The sequence below is a fragment of the Amblyomma maculatum genome, chromosome 4 (assembly GCF_055883805.1).
Source record: "Amblyomma maculatum isolate TAMU_Amacu chromosome 4, ASM5588380v1, whole genome shotgun sequence".
NCBI classification, from domain to species: Eukaryota; Metazoa; Arthropoda; class Arachnida; order Ixodida; family Ixodidae; genus Amblyomma; species Amblyomma maculatum.
The window spans coordinates 41,757,802-41,779,352 of NC_139347.1; the positions used below are offsets into that span (position 1 = coordinate 41,757,802).

Consider the following 21,551-nt stretch of genomic DNA (forward strand, 5'->3'; position numbering starts at 1 on the left):
ACGCTTGGTCAGGGCGTGAGCAATCAAAGACCGCTGGTACATAAAGTACTTACACGACTTCTTCTTCGATGCGTGCAACCTTTATAGCATTCTTACCGGAACAGCTGCAAACGTTAGGATGATCGCATATCTGAACGAAAACTACGACTCTCTAGTAACCCCGGTGAGCCACGCATGGAACGCAAAAACAATTGTGTCCGAGGTGGGTTCTACGCAATAAATGAGAATGGTTTTTTGGCAATCGCTCATGCCGCTAGTATCTCTTGGCTCCAGTTCAGTATGTTTTCAACTTCCTCCTCGCTCCCTTTTTTCAGGTCTTCCATGAGCGATGATGCTCAGAAATTCCAGACCAGACGCCGCGGAGACCCTGACACCAGCGGCGCTGACCTAAGCACAGGCAAGCGTTGCTGTCGGCTCTCAGACCGGCTCACCATGCAGATCCCTCAGTAAGCGATGGCCACTTAAGTTATTCCAGCGAATCGCCTCGAAAGGATGCAAAGGCAGAGAGAGCAGCTGGTTAATTAAAGCAAGTTGTGAATGAGCCACTCAGCTTGCCGGAGCGCGCACTTACCTCAATCGTGTAGCTTTCATTGGACAGGTACATAGGCAAGTAACGTCGGTTCGAAAAACCGAGCGTTACCAGGTCCGGCATGTTGAGTGGTTAGGCTGAAGCTCTCTCTAGTCAAGTCAGTCCAGCGCGGGCCGAACTTCTTCCTCCATAAGAGTCGGCACGCCTCTCTCTTCCGCACCACCTAAGTCCGTTCCGACCACGAAAGGAACGAAAGAAAAAAGACGGCACAAAGGTAAGGCAACACTCACCCCAAGGTTCTTGATGACAGCCGTGCTAAACCGCCTTGCTGCCTGGAACATGGGATTGGAAGACGTGCTGACCGCGGTGCTGAACCGTCTCGCTGCTTGCAACATGGCTGCTGGCCTAGACGGTCGCCGTGCTGCTGGACGGGCTTGCAGAACGATGGCACGAGTTTAAACTCGACGTCACGATTCGCGCGACTTGACGACGGCACCGGAAAGCACAAGACTCTTCTTGGCAGACTCAACGAGACGCGCGGACAACCTCGAGACGCGAGCTTGGCGCGATGGGATCACGGTTGTGCCTGAATGCGGTGAGCGTTCATGTGTGTGCGCGCGCGCGTGTTTGTGCGTGCGTACGCCTGAACTGAGTTTCCTCACATTAGAGTGGCTCCTCTTTCCGTGTGCGGGCGAGGGCAACATGCCGAGACTCTGTAGGTGCAGGTCCGCACAATCGCGTCCTTCCAAAGATGACGCGACGGACGCGACCGAGTGAGAGGGCCGATGCGTATGACGTCTGTTCATTCTTTTTTCTCTCTTCAATCTGCTTCTTTTTGGCGCTGAGGACCGTAGATAGCGACAGCAGGACACTTTCAGCCGGGCGTATATCGATAGCGGGCCAGAGGTGTCGATCAACTCCGCTCTGATAGCACCTAGGCTACGAAGGAATGCACTAGGGCAAGCGCTCGGGGAAGGTAGAGGATTGCTCTCTTTTGTTGTGAACACTATGGAAGCGAGGCTCTACGGGCCAGCACAGCAGCGACAACACAGTGAGAGGTTCAGCTCCGCCTAAACTACAAGCTACAAGCTACAGACTACAAACATGAAAGAGCATACAGCCTGGATGCATCAGGGGAAACTACAGCAGGTCGCACCACTACGAAAGCACCATGTCAAATAAATGCACACAATAACACACAACACTGTAGCATGCGTGGAACATTGTTACCAGTGTTCATCTCACCAAATTATAATTCAACACCCACCATATAGCTCGCATTTTGCAGCATGACGTCATTTCTAAACAAAGACTACGCTGATGCGGCACATAGAAGGGATACACTTGCAGAAAATAAGGAAGAAAGCATGACCATAAGCCACTGTTGTGGGTTCTTTTTTCAGCCATTCGCTTAGCGTTCATGCAGGTCGGTGATCTTGATGTGCACTACATACCACACAGCTTCCGTGATCCTTCCATCTACGCTTGTTGCGCGCCAAGCGTCACAAGGCAACAAATGTAACAAAGCTGCGTTCGAAATCCCAGCAGACTCGGTATTCTTGAAATCCTCCTCATAGTGCAGATTGCGGCGTGCCGTAGCGACTGCATCTCGGCGTCCGAATGTGAACGTAAAGCAGTGCTACGTAATGTTTGCTGAGCAAAGACAGCCGGGAAAATTCACCAGTAGTATGCATCCGTGCCTTATTCGCTCCCAACCCTACATACAGCCTAGATTATTACGTCGGTATCGTTCTTCTAGTGAGCAAAATAAAGGTAAAGAGAGCGACAGTCTTGTGGAAATTCAAAATTTTCGCTCAAGTATTTGCGGCTCGCCTCAAAGAACCTTGAATCCAGAGTACGCGGCTCCAGCGTAGACGTACACCGGCGATGGTGATGCCCCCTCCCCCACAAGAGTTAACAGCATACGGAGAGCACGCGTAAATAGGAGCGGCTCGGTGTAATGAAGTCCCATGCAGCGGCGTCTAAGATGGCGATGACGCGACCGCGCCTAATGTCTCACGGCCCACCCGGGAAAACACATCAGCAGAAAGGAGGGGCAGGTGTGATGACTTAGCGAGACACCGTCGAGGCGAGTTAACGTCTAAATTACGCCGATGCTTGCCAGCGGTATTATGTCATCGGGTGCAATTCGGAGCGAATAGAGAGAAAATAAAGACGGGAAATTTTTTCTCTTTAGAACAAGGTTATGCAATCATTGTTTAGCATCTTTCTTTCACTGTGTCGTTCTTCACGTGATCTCTCAAGCACACAGAAAAAGCACCTTGTGCTTGAGTAAATAAATGCGTTCACTGAATTTGATCATCATTACTGTCTCCACAGAATGTAGCCAGAAGCCGCCAGCCCTGGTTAATTAAACTTTATTTTCAAGTTGAACTCGCTGATATAATACTGCCAAACTCCTCAGTCTTACTTTCCTGATCAAAGCGTTTTCATTGCACCACAAGTGAGAGAATAACAAAATTGCACGAGGCTACTGTGTTTCAGCTAAGCTTGAGTCCGACCAATGTTAAATTCATCTCCGTCATTATACGACGTACCCAAATCCTCGCGAATGTCTCTGGTCTTCATTTCGAAGTAACATCTAACATCATCATTTTGTCGGCGTAAGGCGAAGTGCAATTTTGCACTAAGGAAACAAAATTCAATAAACTTTGACGCAACACAACAAGAACCTTCGTTTGTTGTTGTTTTTTTTATGTGAGGTGGAGAGATGTAGTCAGGTCACATTCCCTTTTGCATTTGAAGATAAACGTTTAACTCCGCGACCAATTCGTGACAATCATGCCATGGAGCGACGTAAACTCCGTTTTCCACTAAGCCGTCGACCTTATCTAAGTTGAATCACACGCCTGCATATCTCTTGGGCTGGCCTATACCCAAGTGACCGTCCATTGAGATCTAAGTCGTAAAATTGCAGCATAAAAAAAAACTCAATTAATTTTTATCAGCGTAGAAAACGGGCAACTTTTCTCTGGTGCATGCGAACCTTCAGGCTTAGAAGAGTCCTTATTATTCTCGATAACTTCAGAATTTTCTTTTCAACTAACAGATTAAATGACTAATCCCAGCTCTAAATACTTTGCTCCCCTATGGATAATGTCGCCACACGTCCCGCTGTTTGTCCGCGCATCGTGAGTACGAAAATTATATTCGCACTGAGTGCTACATTTATTGGATCAAAATCTGAAACGCCTTTCCTTGAGTATATCCCCAAAGCAAACTTTTCTAGAGGGCAAGGGTTACTTTCAGACAAAGTAGACAGTTATAGGTCTTTTCTCTCAGATGGGATTGATAAAGAGCTGTTCGCTCTGGGCAAAAAAAAAATAAATAAAAATCATTTGTCTAATGCGCATTTGTATAGTAAGGTACAGTAACTTCCAAAGCGAACTTCGAAAAGTTAAAGAACCCCTTAAAGGGGGGTGCAAGAAATGGCTATCAAATATGTGCATTTTGCATCGTGCAGTGTACAAGCCAATGAGAGGTCACGTAGCGAAAAAGGCCTTAAAACAAGCTGATACTTAATTCCTTTCTAAATTATCCACTGCCATGCTTCGTTGGAAACCGCGGTTCCCGGCTTTCACAAAACTTGGCGGGCATTACGTCAAGCAACGCAGAAGACGTCAGCAGAGAAGGGCGATAATTTATTCATCATGTCAACCTCTTATTTAGCCAAATAAAAATGCCGATATATTACGAGTTTCATTTTTCAAAAACGTTTGTCATTTAGGCAAACGAAGTACTGTTTCTAGAAATGTCATCGCAGTTACTATGTGTTCGGTGCCAAAAATTAGCACTGAACTTCCGATTTCCAATGTGTCTATATGTTTGAATAGCGTCCGTCAGTAAACCGCGGCGCCGGCATTGAATACGGCACTTTATAAGCGGAGGGAACTCGGTCACATGTGCAATTACAACGAAATTATCACGGCCCGTTGTTTTCTGCGAATACAGGAATCGTCAACGTGGTGTGTTGCCCTTCCGCACGGTCTATTCTGTGCTAAAGGCGAGCGAGCTGTCTGGCTCCAGCAAATCGGGCTTTCTCACTGCAAGCATGTACATACATCGCAATTACATCCGCAAGTAGTAGAGGTAAATAGCTGTTCTGCCAGCGATGAATAAGGTAGGAAGAATTAGAAGGGGGGAAGCAGCTGGAAACGATCAGGTAGCTGCAGATTTGTTGAAGTGCGGTGAAAGATTGACATAGAAAAAGTTGCGACTCTGATGTCTCATCACCGCGAGATTAGCGGAATCTTCGAAAAACGCTAACATTACCTTAATCCATAAACAAATGGACGTCAAGAACATAAAATATTACAGGCCGATCTGCTTATTATTTTTTACGTACAAAGTATTTACTGAGGTAATTGTTAATAGAATTGGGGCAACTTTACAGTACAATCACCCAAAAGGTCAGACAGGCTTTCGTAAAGGCTACTCTAAAAAAGATCGTGTACAAATAGCAAAACCGTATGATGGAAAAATGCAAGGAATATAACGAACCCGTATATATATCATTCATAGATTACGAGAAAGCATTTTACTCAATCAGATCATCAGCAGTGATGCAGGCATTGCAAAATCGGGCTGTAAATGAGCCACATGTATACTGAAACGTATATATAGTGGCTGCAAAGCAACCTTAACACACAGTACAGAGTAACAAAATACCCATAAGTAAGGGTCTTGGCAAAGAGACGCAATCTTTCCTGCACATACCGTTCGCTTAGAGGAAGTAGCCTAAGACCTGCGTTGTGAACACAAAGTATACGGGTTGGTGGAGAATATCCCAAAGGATAAGGGTTGATGGAGAATATCTAAGCAATGTGCGCTTCCCGGATGACATATCCTGGCTAAATAACTCAGGGGACGCATTATAAATGATGAATAATGACAAAAAAAAACAGGCAACCCAGAACAGTAGATACAAAATTAATATGTAGAAGTCGAAAGTAATGTTCAACAGTTTCGAAAGTAAACAGCAGTTAGGATAGGTAGCGAGGAGCTGGAAGCGGTAAGGGAAGACGTCAATTTTGCCCAGGTATGTTAGAGATTGTGTTTTTATTTTCTTATTCCGGTGAGTAACTATTCCTTTCTTCGGCGCCAAAAGACACCGTTTTTTTTTTTTTTTTTTGCCTTTGAGAGACTTCGATTGGGGCGCTGGTGCGAGAACTGCACGTGTGTTCGCGTCAGAACGCCTGCGCGCTATTCCTGTGAGCTCACTGTGACAAATTGCGGTTCCCGTAGTCTCTAGGTGGGACTTATTGGGCATTTTCTTTATTTCTTTAATCTGTACACGAGACTCCACTTCACATCAAAAAAGCAAATGAATAACAGTAGCGACCGCCGATCCAGATAAAGAAATGGAAATAACCATAGATGGATCAGACGGGAATCGTTGACAAGTACTCTCAGGCCACGAATGCCTGCATGATTACCAATTTTCCTTAAGAGAAAAATATATAATAACTTTGTGTTACCGGTGCTGCGCTTACCAGAAACGTGAAACCTAAAGAAAATGGTCCAATTAAACGAGGGCGACGCAGAGAACTATGGAAAGGAAAATGATCGATGTTTTTAAAAAACAGAAAGCGTGCAGAGTGGATCACAGAACAAACGCTAGTTACTGAAATTATAGTCAACATCAAGAAGAAATATGAAGATACCGATTGTAGGCAATATTAACGACTGAATTCAATAGAAACCCAAGCATAGTGGCAGAAAGAGAGAGTGAGAGAGCAATAGTAGAATAGAAAGGCAAGGAGATTAACCAGGCGACGCCCAGTAGGCTACCCTACACGTGGGGAGGGGAACAGCTAGATAATGTTAGGCGGGCGGATTATATTAGGAAGCTTGTGGGGATTATGGGGACGGAGCTGGCGCCGAGCCGGGTTAATTGTAGGGATACGCGAAATGCATTTACTATGTCTTGGGTGTAGTCGCGCTGCTGCTGATGAAATTCGACCCTGATTCGACCCCGCAGTGCGCGAAGTGGTCAGGCGTCGGTACGATGAAGCTACGGCAGGAGTCGAGAGCTCTGCAAGGCGTTGTTCTTTATGAGAGCACCAATTTGCGTTTTCAGCATGAAAACTCAAAAGTTTACCCTTCTTGACCATTCGCTCGTTTGCAGTGAAAAGCCACACGAACCTTGCACATTGCGGTCGGTTTCGTCTGGCAGTAAGTATTGCAATTGTACTTGCCTGTTTCGGCAACCTTATCAAAGCTCGTAATCGACTGCGTCGACATCGGGGAATAAAAAGTGCTCAAAGCGAGATATTAACCAAGCGGCGGTGGTAGCGCCGCTTATCGTCTGCAGAGGACTCTCGCTTCGGCGCCTTGTGAGTATTGACGTTTTGTTTCGTTGTGGACAGCAGATGGCACCACAACCGCCCCTCGGCAACCATTCGGTGTTGGTTGCACTGGGTTCCTGATCTCGGCTCGGAAAATTATTTTTCCACATCACGCGTGGTAGAAGCAGGCAACTACCACCGACGTAAGACCTGACAAAACTTATAGCAGTGCGCATGCTCTGTACGCACTTTCAGCCAAACGAGAAAGGCGGCGGAGCGAAGACCTGAAGATGCGCTTCTTCGTCGAGCCAGACTTTCTCGCTTCTCCTTCTGCTGCGTCGCTTCTACTTCGCACATCTCTTGCTACTTCTTCGCACACCTGGCGATTTTTGCCCGGACTGATATATACGTGCACAAATAAACTTTGCCAAACGTAATGCCACACAGCCTTCCAGTCGCTTGCCTGCCCTCTCCCCGCAGAGCCGCCCACCTGGCTCGTCTTTCCCTTCAAAATGCTCTCGGCGTGTCCGTGTCGTCTGGACCCGGGTGTGGTGTCCTTGCGGTTCTCAGACAGCCATGCAGGAGTTCAACTACAGCAAACTGTGTCTGATCATGCTTAATCAAACTTCCGCTCTGTAAACTATGTTATCTATATACGTCTCACCTGGCTCAGCAACACAGCATAACCAAGCTTATCAAAGCTTTCAATTGCATAACCGGGCTTAGCTGAGCTAAGCCGCATCAATTTGTTTTAAATCTTGAGAATAAAAATGCACAATGCTACGCAACCGCAATGCGGCACAAAAATACACCACTAAATACACCACTGCATTGCAGTGCCGACATATTGAGCACTATATCATTTTGTAACAGCGTTTTGAGCACATCGTGTTCTTTCTTTATCCATATCTAGGGGGATATCCGCAGGCGTCCCTGTTCGAACTCGGGTTCCATGAAGTGACCAAGGAGGACAAAAGTCGCAGGCGCAGAAGAGAAGCGGCACACGCGCAGGCAAACGCTTGAAGATGAGGATTCTAGCGAGGCATTTACAATCGGAAGTAACTACCTCGACAACCGGAAGTGGACTACCTTCCTCTTCCCTGCCGAATTTCACACAGGAGTAGGAGGATGACTGTCAATCACCGGTATCTCAGCATCTCAGCTATCGTGCAACCTGAATAGAAGTGGAGACTCACTTGCGTCCGACACGCCTTAGTCTGGAGCACTTCTACCCTCGTGGTTATTACTTTGGAAAGTTTAGGAATCACGGGGGAGAGAGTGTGAAAACATGAGGGGGGGGGGGGGGGGGGGGGGGCTGCTATATTAAGGATTCGGTAAGCCAGCGTCAGTGCGACACGCCATATCCCGGAAGCCCGCTTTCTCTAGAGACGTTGCTCATTTACCTGCGTTCCTAATTGCGCTTGACGACACGGCAACTAAAGAGCCTCTCAAGGACAATACACAGCACAAGAAAAAGTAAAAACAAAAATATTTCCTGCAAGAAATTTTGAGTTTCAATTGCAAATTTGCTAATAAATGCAAGAGATGAATAAAAAGGCGTTGTTATGTTTGGAACTGGTGTATATGTTCACACATCTCTGCACGAACATCTTCTATTGAATGTTTGTCTTCTGTATGCACGAGGTAGCTAGTCAAAGTCACTTAGCTTAAACCCACTTACTCCAGATGCACGGTAGAACTAGAGGAAGAAGATGGCTGGTAAGACGCCCGACTACTGTGCCAGAGTACCCGGGTTCGAACCCGACCTCGGCGCCTGCGTTTCGATGGAGGCGAAACGAAGAGGCGTCGTGTGCTGTGCGATGTCAGAGCACGTTAAAGATCCCCAGGTGGTCTAAATTACTCCGTAGCCCTCCACTACGACTCCTCTTTCTCTCTTTCCACTTTCACTCCCACCTCTCTCTCCCTTCCCTTACGGCGCGGTTGAGGTGTCCACAAAAAAAGTGAGACAGTTACCGCGCCTTTCTATTCCTATAAATCAATCAGAACGAGAGGAAGAAGATGGCTACACCGTATGAAAGAAAACAACAAGGGTTGCGGGAAGCCTCTGTTCGCAAGTCGAGCAAAAGTTTCGACAAAGGGACTTGTCTTCGTCTAGGGACTTGTCTAAACATTGGCTCGGCTTGCGAAGTGGGCTCCCCCCTTAACCCTTGTTCAGTTCTCTTTCCTCTATATGCGCCCTTTTCCCGTCCCCTTACCGCATTCCAGGACTAGTCATGAGAAACTGATTCATGCTAACAGCCTGAACTCTTCTACAGTAATTAAAATTATTCAAAAATTAAAAGCAAACAACCAGTACTTAAGAGAATCGCCTACTCCGCAAAAAGAAGCGACAAGAAAGCACAATGAGAAAGCGCTGCAGTCAAATTCGATGTCCATGCACTACATCCATACCTCAAGTAGGGCAAGTGCCGCGCGCACATCCGATCAATGTTTCACTGTCGTCGACGCCTGGATGCTGCACTGGACAATTCTTGCGTGATAAATGCTTTACTACACCAGCGCAAGGCCCATGGGAAGCTCGGGGAGTTCGTATGCATTCAGGCGTAATTTCACCAACTCTACTCTGGTCAACCTAACCTGCACGCATCATTGACGTCAAGGCCAGAACGCTTATGTTGGAATGAAAGCACAAGCGGTTTTTAATAGCGGCAAATTGCAGTCCGGGGAAACGTTTTCGCTTAGAGGGTGCCGCTTGATCCACCATTCTGAGCCAATGATATCGCAGGTAGAGTAGAATATTCAGCAGAGCGGGCGTCAAGCGGCAATCCGCCCTTGAGTCACCGTCTTGCACTGTGGGTTACAGGCGTTCCCAAAGTTGCAAAAGGTTGCCTATTTGGCCACAGCGTGAGCATTAGCATCTAGAAGGCTTCGTTAGTGTGCCCGTAAACCCGGACCCGTGAGTGGCTGTCCCTTCGTTAACATTAATCACATTCAGACGTGAATGGAATTCCCCACAGGGGCTAGCAGTGCGGCGTGGCTTCGTACCCTTTAAACGCGGCTCCTATGAAAAGGAAGAGTAGCCCAAGGGCACAGCGCAAGAGATACTGATGCTTCTTTACGGGATAAAATACCCATTATATTCCAATGCTGGCAATTTTTGTTTTTTGCTATCTGTTGTGCATGCCGTCGTTCCGCTCACCGATTCGGAAACTCGGCAGCGTCTGACGTCACAGTTGCAATGGTAACCAGTGCACGATCGAAGAAAAAGAAAGATGTTTGCTCTGCTCTGAAGAGCGTATGATTGCTTTAGCACTAAAACTTCCGAACGGCTGTGGTTTCTTTGAGGTGCGCGGACACCACACAATACACGGACGTAAAGGAGCAACACACGCACGCACAATTAAAGTCGTCTTTGTATCCTCTTCATGATTCAAACTCTCGTTTGCAGCGTACTTTAATAGCAAATAAGCATTCATGAACACAAACACATAAATATAGTCCAAGCTTCTGATGGAAAGCTGTCCCATGTCAGCTGACTGAAAAGCTTCGTCCCGTTACCTTTACTGAAACCATCCGAGCGCCCGAACGGGTATGGCTCCATGCATTCCGCGGAAACGTTTTGACACCACTCAAAGATATGACTACCTGGTTTTCCGTTTGCATACTGAACCCGAGGCTCGATTCATACGAATAATGTAAGTGACTCAAATGTCCGGCGCTTTTCCTGTGAGCCATCACGAGCCAACGTTCCTGTTGGCCATAATCCATCAGGCAACGACTGTAGCTTCTATGCAAATGTTCATGATGGCGACTGAAAGCAAAAAGGTGGCGACTATAATTACGCAATTTACGCTGATTTAGCATAGAAAATAATTTCTGAACACAGATATTTTGGAACGTTTTCGTTCCTCACCTCGTCGTGGTCTTCGGGACCACGGCACCAATCTCGACGAGCTGATCGTATAGCTTGCCACCCTCAGCCCAGCGAAGGCAAATTGCTTTGCATTTCTGGTTCTAGTCACGCACTGTTTTGCAATCTAGCTCGAACGTCTAAGACATTCAATACACGTTCTAGGTACTCGTCTTGTGCCAGTGGACGACCTTTGTCTTCTTTTGATCAGTGTACGAATGCAGTACACTGCACGGAAAATTGCAACCATCCTCTCAACTATCGAGCAAAAAACTGGCAGAGGGGCGGAGTGAACAAGAATGCGTCGCGTTGGCTTAAGTTGGCTTGGATCCATGCACACATTCACAGACAAGCATTTGAAACAGAAACTTTTCTTCTTCTTTTTGCGACGGGCAGAGGCAATGGGGAAATCGCTGGCTGGGTAGCGCACTGAAATGTGAGATTCGCAGAATAATGGAGACGGCGATCATAGGAAAGGAAGCGATTAAGCGGTATTTTACGCTAATCTGCCCTCGATACATCTAAAAATAAGCTTAAAAATACGCCAGCTGATAGCACGGCGTTGCATAACGTGCGAATCATTTCCATCATAACCCATAGTTGCTGCGAAGTAGAACTGGCTCAATGTATAGTTTTTCTTTCGTAGTCAACGACTTGGCAGCCACACCTCCAGTGGCAATGAGGCAATGAGCCGGAAATCGACAATGAAAAGGAGCAGAGCTATAAGCGTGCTCTAATCTTTCGTTCCATGTATACCCTGTCGTGCATTTCAAGTTTTGGCTTTTTAGTCTGTCTTTTAAAGGGAAGGGTTTTGAGACAACTTAATCTGCACTTTTATGAGAACGAGAATTAATCAAGGCTGGTATTTAGAGTTTTACTTTCTGCTACCTTGCTTGCATTTTTCAGTGACATGTCTTAACACGTCTGCGTGAAGCTATAAGCAATCTTGGCGATGGGAGCGTCGATTACATGCCTAATGTTTCATCTTGAAGTGAGACCTATCTGTTTATGACTTCCGAAGCAAGTGCCCTCACTATTTTTTCCAGTCTCCAATTGTCAATTACAGGCTAGTTTATCTAAAGAAAACATTACTAATTTTAGAAGCCTTTTCCCTAATGTTCTGCAAACGGAGGTTGACTTCCCTTGTTCACAGAAGCAATTTGTGCACATTTTTCTGCAAGTAGCGCCTGCCTAAGCAGAGTTCTTTTTTCTTTTTTTTCTTTTTTTCGGACGAAACCGCTGCTAGCCTCACTGAGATGTCGAACTTTTTTGCTGCTTACTAAGAAGACAACAAAGTCTCGAAGCACCCGTATGCCAGTTTATGATAAATGCAAAATTCGAGAGCATTTTGCATGTCAATTTATCCGCGCAACCGGTTCATAACTCGGTGAGCGGAAATATTTCGAATAGCTATTTGAACGTTACTCTATCCGATTCGTCGAAAGAATCATGTTAATACTTCTCCGAAACGGTTCGAATATGTTTTGCAGCATGCTGCTGCGGTGTTGTTGCGCAGGATGGAGAGAGTCCGGTGACTTGATGCTGTTCGTTCGGACATATTTCACACATAGAGAGAGCCTCCGAAGATTGGGCGTCGCGCCAAGGCTCGGACAGCTTTAGCCACATACCTCTCCCCGATATCATGTGCCAAAAACCGAGCACTGACCTTTTCATTTGCCTAGATGCTGCACCATATTCTTTGTTATTGTAGTCACTAGCAAGGAGTAATTATTCGATAGATATCGCACGAGGGTGATAATTGATATCCAGTTACTTCACGTTGCGTCCTTGACAACTATGGCTCTAACTTAATTTACAGTGACGCGTGCAGCGAGTTTCCCTCACTTTGTATTAGTATTAGCATTAATATTTGTATTAGCAGTATGTATTGTATTTGTATTTGTCTTAGTATTCGCACAAGCAATGAATGCTCGCAATATAAGCAATTCGTAATCGAATGTTCTGAAAAAGTACTTTACTTTTACACATCGCTACACGAACAGTCAGGCTGCAGAGTTCTTGAGGGAAAACAAGCTTGTAGACCACTGATCACATGATCAGTGGTAGAGATCAGCAGAGATTACCTCAGTAGAGATCTGCACGAGGAAAGGTCCAGACGAATCGATGAAGAGAACAACCTAAGAACCGAAGGTACGCCATTGCTAGCGCGTATTGCTAGCGCGAAACCACCAATTACGCGCGAATCGCAGGCTCTTCAGAGGCGAATACAGCGAGTTCCGGTTTCTTCCACATTCTCTCGCCCACGTGCGGCCGCCCCCTCCATCCATCGTACGGCACTCTCGGAACACTATACTCTCGGCGAGAGGACTGGTCGAGCATCGGGTTCCTCTTTAAGCGGACGTCAACAACATAGCATGTGCCGTAGAAAACGGTCCGAGGTTGGCACGTGAGCCCCAGCATGCCTCGCGCGAGGCGTGCACGCGCGCGCACGATGTGGTTGCAGGAAATGGCTGGCGCTCTTCCCAGCGCCCGCGCCAATCCCTCCAATTTAATTTGGGGGGAGGAGAGGTGGCGCCGCCGGCCTTGCGTCCTCGTTCGTCGCCACACCGCGTAGCTGAAGCCAGACAGGCGGCTAAGGTATTGGCTCTATCTGTCGTTTTTGAGGGGCATTTGAGGCAACGTTACTGGGGCGAAACCGGTGTCGCCACCTTTCGGTTAAGAGACCAAACGCATCGCATCTCCCGCGCCGATAAAGAAAGCACGAAAGTACGTGGTCGACCAACAACTCAAGCAGTCAGCTAGTTATAAGCAAATCTAGTTAGACGCAAATGTCGCGATGTATTAACACAGGTCTCGCTTCTTACGAGGACGCTAGAACACCAGAATATGCTCTCACTATCGCGTCGGAGCTGAGAATGTCAAAATAACAGCAGGAACAAAAATAATAGCAACACAAAGCTCGCTTAAGTGACCGCGTAGCTTGTAAAGACTCGTTGGACGCTCGCGAAATTTTGGAGAAGCTGTTGCACATCAGAACGATTCATAAATAGGCGGTCCCGCGGGCCATTGTTCAGGATGAAATAGTCAAAATGCTCATAGATGAGAGGAACTCTTATATGCACAGATTTTGTGACAGAAGCTTTATAAAACCGAAGCCAGCTCGCGTTGCACGGTATCAGTGGGTCTGGTTACATGAGTGGTCATTGCAATAGTGGCGAACTGAGATTGAACTCGAACATTATTCCGGCATGAGTATGGGGTGGCAGCCGCTGTTATGATGAAGGATGCCTGGCAAGACGGAGACGAGCAGCGGCGAAGACGCCTAGGAAAATGTGTAATCTACTCGCATTTGGTCGCATATAAGATATTAGAAACGAATAAGAAACACAAGGCGGATTCGTGGAAACAAATTATCCAACTAAAAATGAGCTAGTTAGCAAGTAGCGTCCAGCTTTCGAGAAATGGGACGCAAAATTAATGTTATTCAAACCTCGTCTTACAGTTCGGCAATAAAATGCGATATTCACACGTTTCACTTGCAAATAGATGTACGAAGTGCAATGTAAACTTCCTGTTTACGGATTCACTTCCTGAAAAGACCGAAGCTTTGTTTCCAGAAATGGTACTCTTCTCTTCTCACCGCTCAATGTCTAAGCTTTTCTATACTCTTGAAAAGTAATCCTATTGACCCATTGCCTGGTTTCTCTTCGCTTATTTTCTGATTTCTTTTTTCGATATGTCCCGCTTCTCTACTTTTATGAAATCGTTGCGATCGAGCTAACAGCGCAAAGGCGGCTAAATACTTTGACGGTCCTTGCGAGTCAGGTATTGCAATCGCCAAGTGAGGGAGAATATTTATGAAGGTAAGAGTTGTGAGCACACCTTGCCTGATCCTGCATAATTTGGCAGGCGTTGAATTATTTCTAAAGAGGACCTCTTTAAGAAACAACAGCCCACAGTGTTGCGTTGATGTGCTTTTGAGTTTCGTCTGAGCTGGACTCCGCGAGAACAGTCAGCATGAGTAGTTGTATGTGGTTATTTATTAGTGGATATCAAAAAGGAAGGAAAACGTGTTTGCCAGCTTCGGTACCTGCTATCTGATATCCGAAACACCTGAACTGGGGCGGCAGAAATAAAGGGATAGTGAGGAAGCGGTAGAGGCAACCAAAGAAATGAGCGACCGTACTCAGCATGAGCCATATACCATTTCTGGAGTTTGAGTCAGCTATAGATTTTTATAACCGATCGCTGTAGAGGCGCTGAGCACTAAATGTCCTGCAATATCTACCCCGTGAAATGTCCTTAAACGGTGGTAGCTTCAGTAGAATATGCGGAATACGCAGCTCGCAAAGTAAGAACCTTGAAATAACCCCCCCCCCCCCTTTTCCCCACCAACCCCACCAACAACTATGGACTAACGACTAAACGTATGAATAATGTAAAATGGCAAGGAAAAGCCTATGGAAGACATCGCTCCACGAGGCGAGTAGAATGCCGCGATTATTGATTCGGAGTCACTTTAGTTCGCTGGATGCCTTGGCGACAGCTTATGCGCGCGTGTTGACTGAGAATTCGGCTTCTCCGACCCTGACCCGGCGCTGGCGTCCCGAACATCGCCAACAAACCCGAACAATTCTGCGTCGCTTGCACCAAGGCAATCCTGTGCTCACTATTTATTTTCCCCACGCTTCTGATTTCCATCGTCTACTAGGAATATCCGCTTTTGTCAAGCTCGGTGTGTGGCGCCCGTGACACATATGCGGCATCGAACTTGAACTAGATGCGGTGTTGTCGCGCAGAAACCTTCCATCGAAAATGCGCTACCGAGTACGCTTTGCGTGGCCTTGTCTCAAAGCGCTGTAAACTTGGGACGACAACTCAATCGAATCCGCCAGAAACGTTTACCCGTACGACACAGGAGCACGGAAGAAGCCAGTTTCCGTCGCCCTCGCCATCCTGTTCTTGTCACCGCCTACTGCGTCTCATTCGCAAAGTACTGCTTATTTCGTTTGAAAGCTGCTTAGCGTTACAAACTATTGCGCTCGCGGGATCATTAAAGGCAGCGGGTGAACTCCTTTCCGAACAATATGGAGCCAGTGTTAGCGCAGATTATATAGTGCGTCACTCGCCACTCTGACAGATGCGCGTTATGGGCAAAATAAAATGGAGCTTCTTGCATGGCGTAACCAAGTACACCAGAGCGCATGTTCAATGTCTTGCACAGTAGTGCATATCGTGCATATCGACGCCAGCAGACTTGAAGGCGACCGCGTATCGCGACTTGGGACCCACGAAAAAGAAACCCTCATGCATGGCCCGAAGCAACACAAAGCGAGCCGGAAGCGTCCGCTTCTAAAGCAGGCTTTTATATCGTTGCTGCGGGGTGCAAAAGCAGCCCCCCAGTAACTATTCAATGACGATTACCAAAACTGCTCTGCTTAAGGTTCCTATCTGCATGATTTATTCGCCGGGTTGTCATTACGCTCGCCGCCTGCCGGGAGCAACCAGAAATGTGACGCTAGGGAGGAGGGAAGGACAGTTATCGACAACACAGCTGGATGGCATGCATGGTAGTCGTACATAGTAGGGCCACTAATGTCGACGACGCCACTGTGGCGTTGCTCTCCCAGACAGGTTTCATACACATACCTATATAGACGTCTACGCGGCGCCGGCTGTCTCATCGGTAACCGAGCGAAATTGCAACGCCACGTGAAAATTGGCTTCTCCGAATCGGAAGCGCCTCTTATTGCACTGGGTCCCCGCTCCCGCCGCAAACGTGCAGCAGCCTCAGACACCAGTCGCGGGTGCTTATGTTTTTCATTCGTTCGAGTCGGGCACGGTGCAGCCGACGATGGTCGCGGCTCTTAGCCCATGACCTTTTGCACCGGGAAATGGCGTTTCGCGCGATCCATTTACATTATGCGGAGGCGCCAATGTGTGGAAGTGCTTTGTTCAGTTAATGTACGCCACCGCAGCTGCTGCCCCGGTTTAGGATTATGCCTCTTCTGAGAACGAACGATGCTTAAATGGTGTTCACAACACGTCGCTTTGTGCTCGCCTGGAAAAGGAAGTACGATGGTGCCTGTGAGGGCATGGACTGTAAGCACTTTAATCTTCCTCTCAAATGCGATTGCGCGTGGCACCCTCGATGTGCATACGTACGCGACGCGAGGCTTCTTTGAATGGTAGCTTCCAGAACGCTTCTTAGAACTCCTCCGCTGGACTTTTCCGACCCTTACGTACGTTAACTGTGTACCGCAAGACAGCCGGAAGAGATTAGGTTACCGAGTGCCCCTTAAACTCATGCATAGAAAATGTACAAAAACAGTTCCAATTTAAGCTGGCCTAAACACTTCACCATTTTAGGCGGGCGTGGTTGCCCGTTCCCAGTCTTCTTCCCGTTTTTTACCTGCAGCGCTAGAATAGATTAAGCTGGGGGCTAAGAAGGCTGCAACCCAGGGCCTCGACTCCGAAGGTAAGAGGCGGGGCCCATTTATATCCCAACCTCGCATCATGCATGGAACCAAAAATAACAAAACTTCGAGCAACAGGTATGAACAGGTATAACCAGAAAAAGGAGACGGGGACACCGCCTAATATTAGATTCTGTTTAGCATTTGGGAGATCTTGTAGAGGTAAAAAACAGGAATTCCCCGCCACTCTAGGAGCTCCCTTTCTTGTGACGTCATCTGCACTTGTTTAGGGTTAGAGAATTCTTAATGGTCTCCTGCCAAACCCTCCGTCCTGTGGCGATGGGCAACATCGAAAAAATGTAACTGGCACAATAGATGAGATAACGAGGAAAACCTTTTTCCACCGCGTCCATAACTATCGCCCTACATTCCTGAAATAGTTACATCATTCCTTTTTTTCCTGCTTAGAAGAGGAAAATAATCCGTGTCAGAGTGAGTCCTGGACTATTCCGGCCTTTAACTGTTATCTCCTCACTCTCGCACTAATCATAATGATCATAACCTTTTTTATTTTCGTGCAGTTAAAATGAAACAAGGTACATTGTACAATTATGGCATAGAAGTAACGAATGACTGCCAAGGAAGAAATGGGGAGAGGGGGGGGGGGGTGCTGTACCACTGGGCCTCCATTTTTCTTGATACTTTCCTGCGCATCACAGATTGCTATGGTTTTATAAGTCCGGACTCAAAAACTGTGGCATTCTAGCGCTTTCTAAAAGAAACGGTAGTGTAGGAATTACGCTAAATAAAATGAGTAGGACGAGATTGTGTGCGAAAAACATGAGTGGTGAATCACGCAAAACCAACGCTCCTTTGTGTTGCCCATACCTATCTACTGAGCTCTTTATAGCTCGTGGAGGCCCATTTAGCCCAACTCGACATCCTGGCTCGAGTAAAGTTCTACATCCCGCTTTTCTCCTCAGGTAGTACAGACATAATTTCACTGTTCCGCGAGCAGCCAGTATTCCTTAAGCGGCTGAATGTTTTATTATACGTAAAAGCGTCTGGTGATTGTGACGCATGCACCATTGCCTCTTCGAGAAATGAAATTATTACCACAAATTTATGTCATTTCCTAGAGAAACTATAAGCGCAGAGTGAAGTCGTACGCAATTTGTGGAATTTTAAGACATCCAGGACAACACGCGCGTCACAGTGAAGAAACGTATGTAAACAGCATTGTTCTGATTTTACTTCGGATCCCTTTTTTTCTAGAATGACCGGTGAGTCATCCACCGTGATTCTAACGCGTAAGCTGACGCAGTGATTTCATAGTTAACAAGACGAAGAGATACGGGCACTAGCAAGGGAAGATACCAAACGGAACGCATAAGAAATTCTCACAGAACCATGCTTCTCAAATTACCACAGCGTTGCTCAACAATGCAAACCTAACTTATTTTTACTGACCACTAATCGAAACATTCAATGCACGAAGGCTTCTGTTCATCCCCTTGTTCGTGTTTCTGCTTTCTGCAGCATAGAGCAATGACTGAAAAACTGGGAACGCTGCAGCCACATTTGTAGTGTATGGAAGTGCGTTTTTCAATGATTGACCAGCATAGATAATATAACGGAACTCTAATGGCAAACTGTCATATCTTGATAAGCGCAAGTTTTAGTATTCAATAATGGCCAATAATTAATGCTGCAGATAGGCAAAAAGGCAAGCCCTGAGCGAATCGTCTCCACTGTTTTTAATGAGTCAATCCCCTCTATATCGGGGTGTTTGCTGTCGTCCGCTCGTAAGTCTTTAGTCAAGAATGTGCGTTTTATGCAAGAAAAAACTTATTATTAGGGTTAATATTTTCTGTTTACGTTAACGTCAACTCATAGAGACGAGGTTTGCTACAGCCAAACTTTATTTCGGGCTAGATGGTGCATTTCGACTTCTAAAGTAAGCCTGATTTCAGTCTATATATGGTTTCGAATATAAACACGGTATCTATGTTTGCGTTCGTTCAGGCGGGTTTCAAAAGTCGACAATATATGCATATAAAGCAGAAGTTTAAATCCCCGAAGTATACACAACAGGCATTGTTCTTCGAACTTCGCACTTGACGAACGAACTCAGCTCTCACTGCAACAGAGCGCGATATTGATAATGATGAACACATATGACAAAAAAAAAAGCATTTAGGCGTATACGCACTGCTCGTCGTAATTTCGACAGCATCGTCATGCACGTCTCCCGGGCAATGAGGGCACTTCTGGTCAGGAGGCTTCACGGAGCATACATCCGCTGTACAGACGCGGTAACTTTCCGCACCAGTGTCAAATGCGCAATTCGTTACACTGTACACATAGAAACATTTTTTTTTTTTTGCTTCTGTCCTCTAAAGTTTCCCCTCCACACGAATGATGACCTGAAAGGGGTGTAAAAATTAAAAAAAAAATACAAAAAACGATGACATTACTGTGCTGTAATGTGGGCATGCTCATGCGGGCGTATGTTCCGAGGGTTTTCACAGCGGCAACTAGTGCGCCACATGCGCGCTTTCTGACGTGCATAATCGATGTGTTTGTTTGTGTCGCCGTTTTGCGCAGTATGCAGCTCAATGCGCAGTTCTCCATTCCACGTAATTCTCACGCGGGACAGAGTTACCGAAGCGACTCAATGAGGTCAGTGCGAATTGAACATTTTATCGCGCTTTTTATGCACTGTAGTGACATCTGCTGCGATCTCTATTTGCTGGTGCTAAATTCTAGCCAACTCGCAAACATCGAATTTCTCCAAAACACGCAGTAAAAGAGCGCTAAATTCTGGTAAACTTGTAAAACCCCCAAAGCTCCCCAAAACACGCAATGATTAAATAGGGTTACGCGCATACTAGCGCTTGAAACAGACTCTCCTTTTTTCAAAACTGTAGTAGCTGAAATATAAGAGTTCGCTGTACAGATATTCACATTGTGCCCCATATTTAAACAGCAAACGCCTTTTCCCGAGTTCTTCCTTCTGTTTCTTTCAATTTTTTTTTTGTTCCCGCATGCAAATAGGCGCGCACCCACAGCTCCTGCTCACTTTCTTTAGTACTTTGGTTCTGCTTCATTTTTATACAATTTTGTACCCTGCAGTCTTTTACCTGGAGGTCGTTACAAACACGTAAATAACCAGAAACATGCATTGCGAAGACAGTGCACTTAGACAAGTTTAGCCGTTCCCGGTTGCTAGGCGCTTCCATGCGCTGTAAATGTAGCCACGGCGTTCCCAGTTTTCATTTAGATCTATGTTCTGGAGAGCAGAAACACGAAGAATGAGATGGACAGAATCCTGTGTGCAATGAACAAAAGTTCCGATTATTGCAATTTGATACGTCCTCTGTCAAAATGTCGATCAGCAAACCACAATTTTCCTTTCCCTCTAAGTTTCTATAGCCTAGTGTACACAGATACTGGAAGTAAACCATAGCAACAGCAGCCCGAGTTGAGTCTTCGTGCTATTGCTTATGCTGGCGATGTTCACATTTCTATTGCGCTTAAAGTACGTTGACACCTTTTCAGAAATCTTTTCTGATTTTGTTCCTAAACTTACTCCTTTGAGTTTGCCTTAACAAGGGCTGTTTAAAAAGTCCTTCATATCTGCTAAACAATAAAGTGAAAACTAATCACAACTTAATTATTGAAATTATGCAAAATATTCCCGTCACGTCAACAGCCGTAAGTAACGATCCTGTTATGGAAACCGAAAATGTCTTGGCAGGAATGTAGCTGTACATGCAGGCTGTGCAATTAACTAGAATATTTTCCCTGTCATCAATATTAAGTATGGTATACCCAAAAAAGAACAAAAATTGCGCAATTTCAGGTGGTTGCATTTGTGTAAAATCTTATAGCATCAAAAGTTATTCATAGGTTGCAATTCTCCTAGTTTATTGCGCAGATTAATGTTCCAGAAAGAAGCAGGAGAAGTTTCATCAGAAAATATTGGTTTATTCAAAAGTTATGATTTCCTACGCAACAAAAAACACCTGAATCGGAAGTTTTGAGAAAAACAAGAAATAAGTATTCCGAACATGTTATATATATTATTACAAAATTGTGGCAGGCTAAAAGCTACCAGGGCCATAGCTGGACCCTTCGTTAACTGCCGCGAGTTCACCTTGAGAACATTTAGCAGCTCGTTGGTGTTTTTTTTTTTTTTCTGGATTGTTTTTCGTCCGCCGTTGACTGGCGCTTGGCGTTCTTGAAGCGTCTTCGGTCCCTGCTGTGGCAAGCTACTGTGGTGTAGCCGCCAGGATCAACACCTGCCTGCCTCGTGATGTCCAGCATGCCACAATTTACATTGTTTAAGCACTATATACAGTCGTATAGCCAAAAATAAACAATGTGCAGGCCTACATAGACATACCACGGCATATGCAGAACAGACACGTTGGTGGGAAAGCTCCTCAAGCTTCAGTGAAATG

At 46.1% G+C, this 21,551-nt stretch overlaps 1 protein-coding gene and 1 long non-coding RNA gene across 5 annotated transcripts in view; one reads left to right on the top strand and one right to left on the bottom strand.

Moving 5' to 3' along the window:
- The window catches only part of LOC146190826 (uncharacterized), a 70,437-nt gene extending 69,932 nt beyond the window's left edge, over positions 1 to 505 (top strand). The window contains exon 2 of the long non-coding RNA XR_014706584.1: positions 315 to 505. This is a non-coding gene — a long non-coding RNA (uncharacterized LOC146190826). The remainder of the gene's footprint in view (positions 1 to 314) is intronic.
- LOC146190827 (sodium-dependent dopamine transporter-like) overlaps positions 1 to 21,551 on the bottom strand; it is an 85,035-nt gene that overhangs the window by 56,205 nt on the left and 7,279 nt on the right. For 3 of the 4 annotated variants that reach the window (XM_084601202.1, XM_084601203.1, XM_084601205.1), the window contains exon 2: positions 572 to 752. The exons of the other annotated variant lie outside the window; for it this stretch is intronic. In XM_084601202.1, coding sequence (XP_084457328.1) covers positions 572 to 652 — 81 coding nt within the window. In that variant the 5' untranslated portion in view covers positions 653 to 752. The remainder of the gene's footprint in view (positions 1 to 571; positions 753 to 21,551) is intronic. 4 annotated transcript variants of the gene reach the window in all.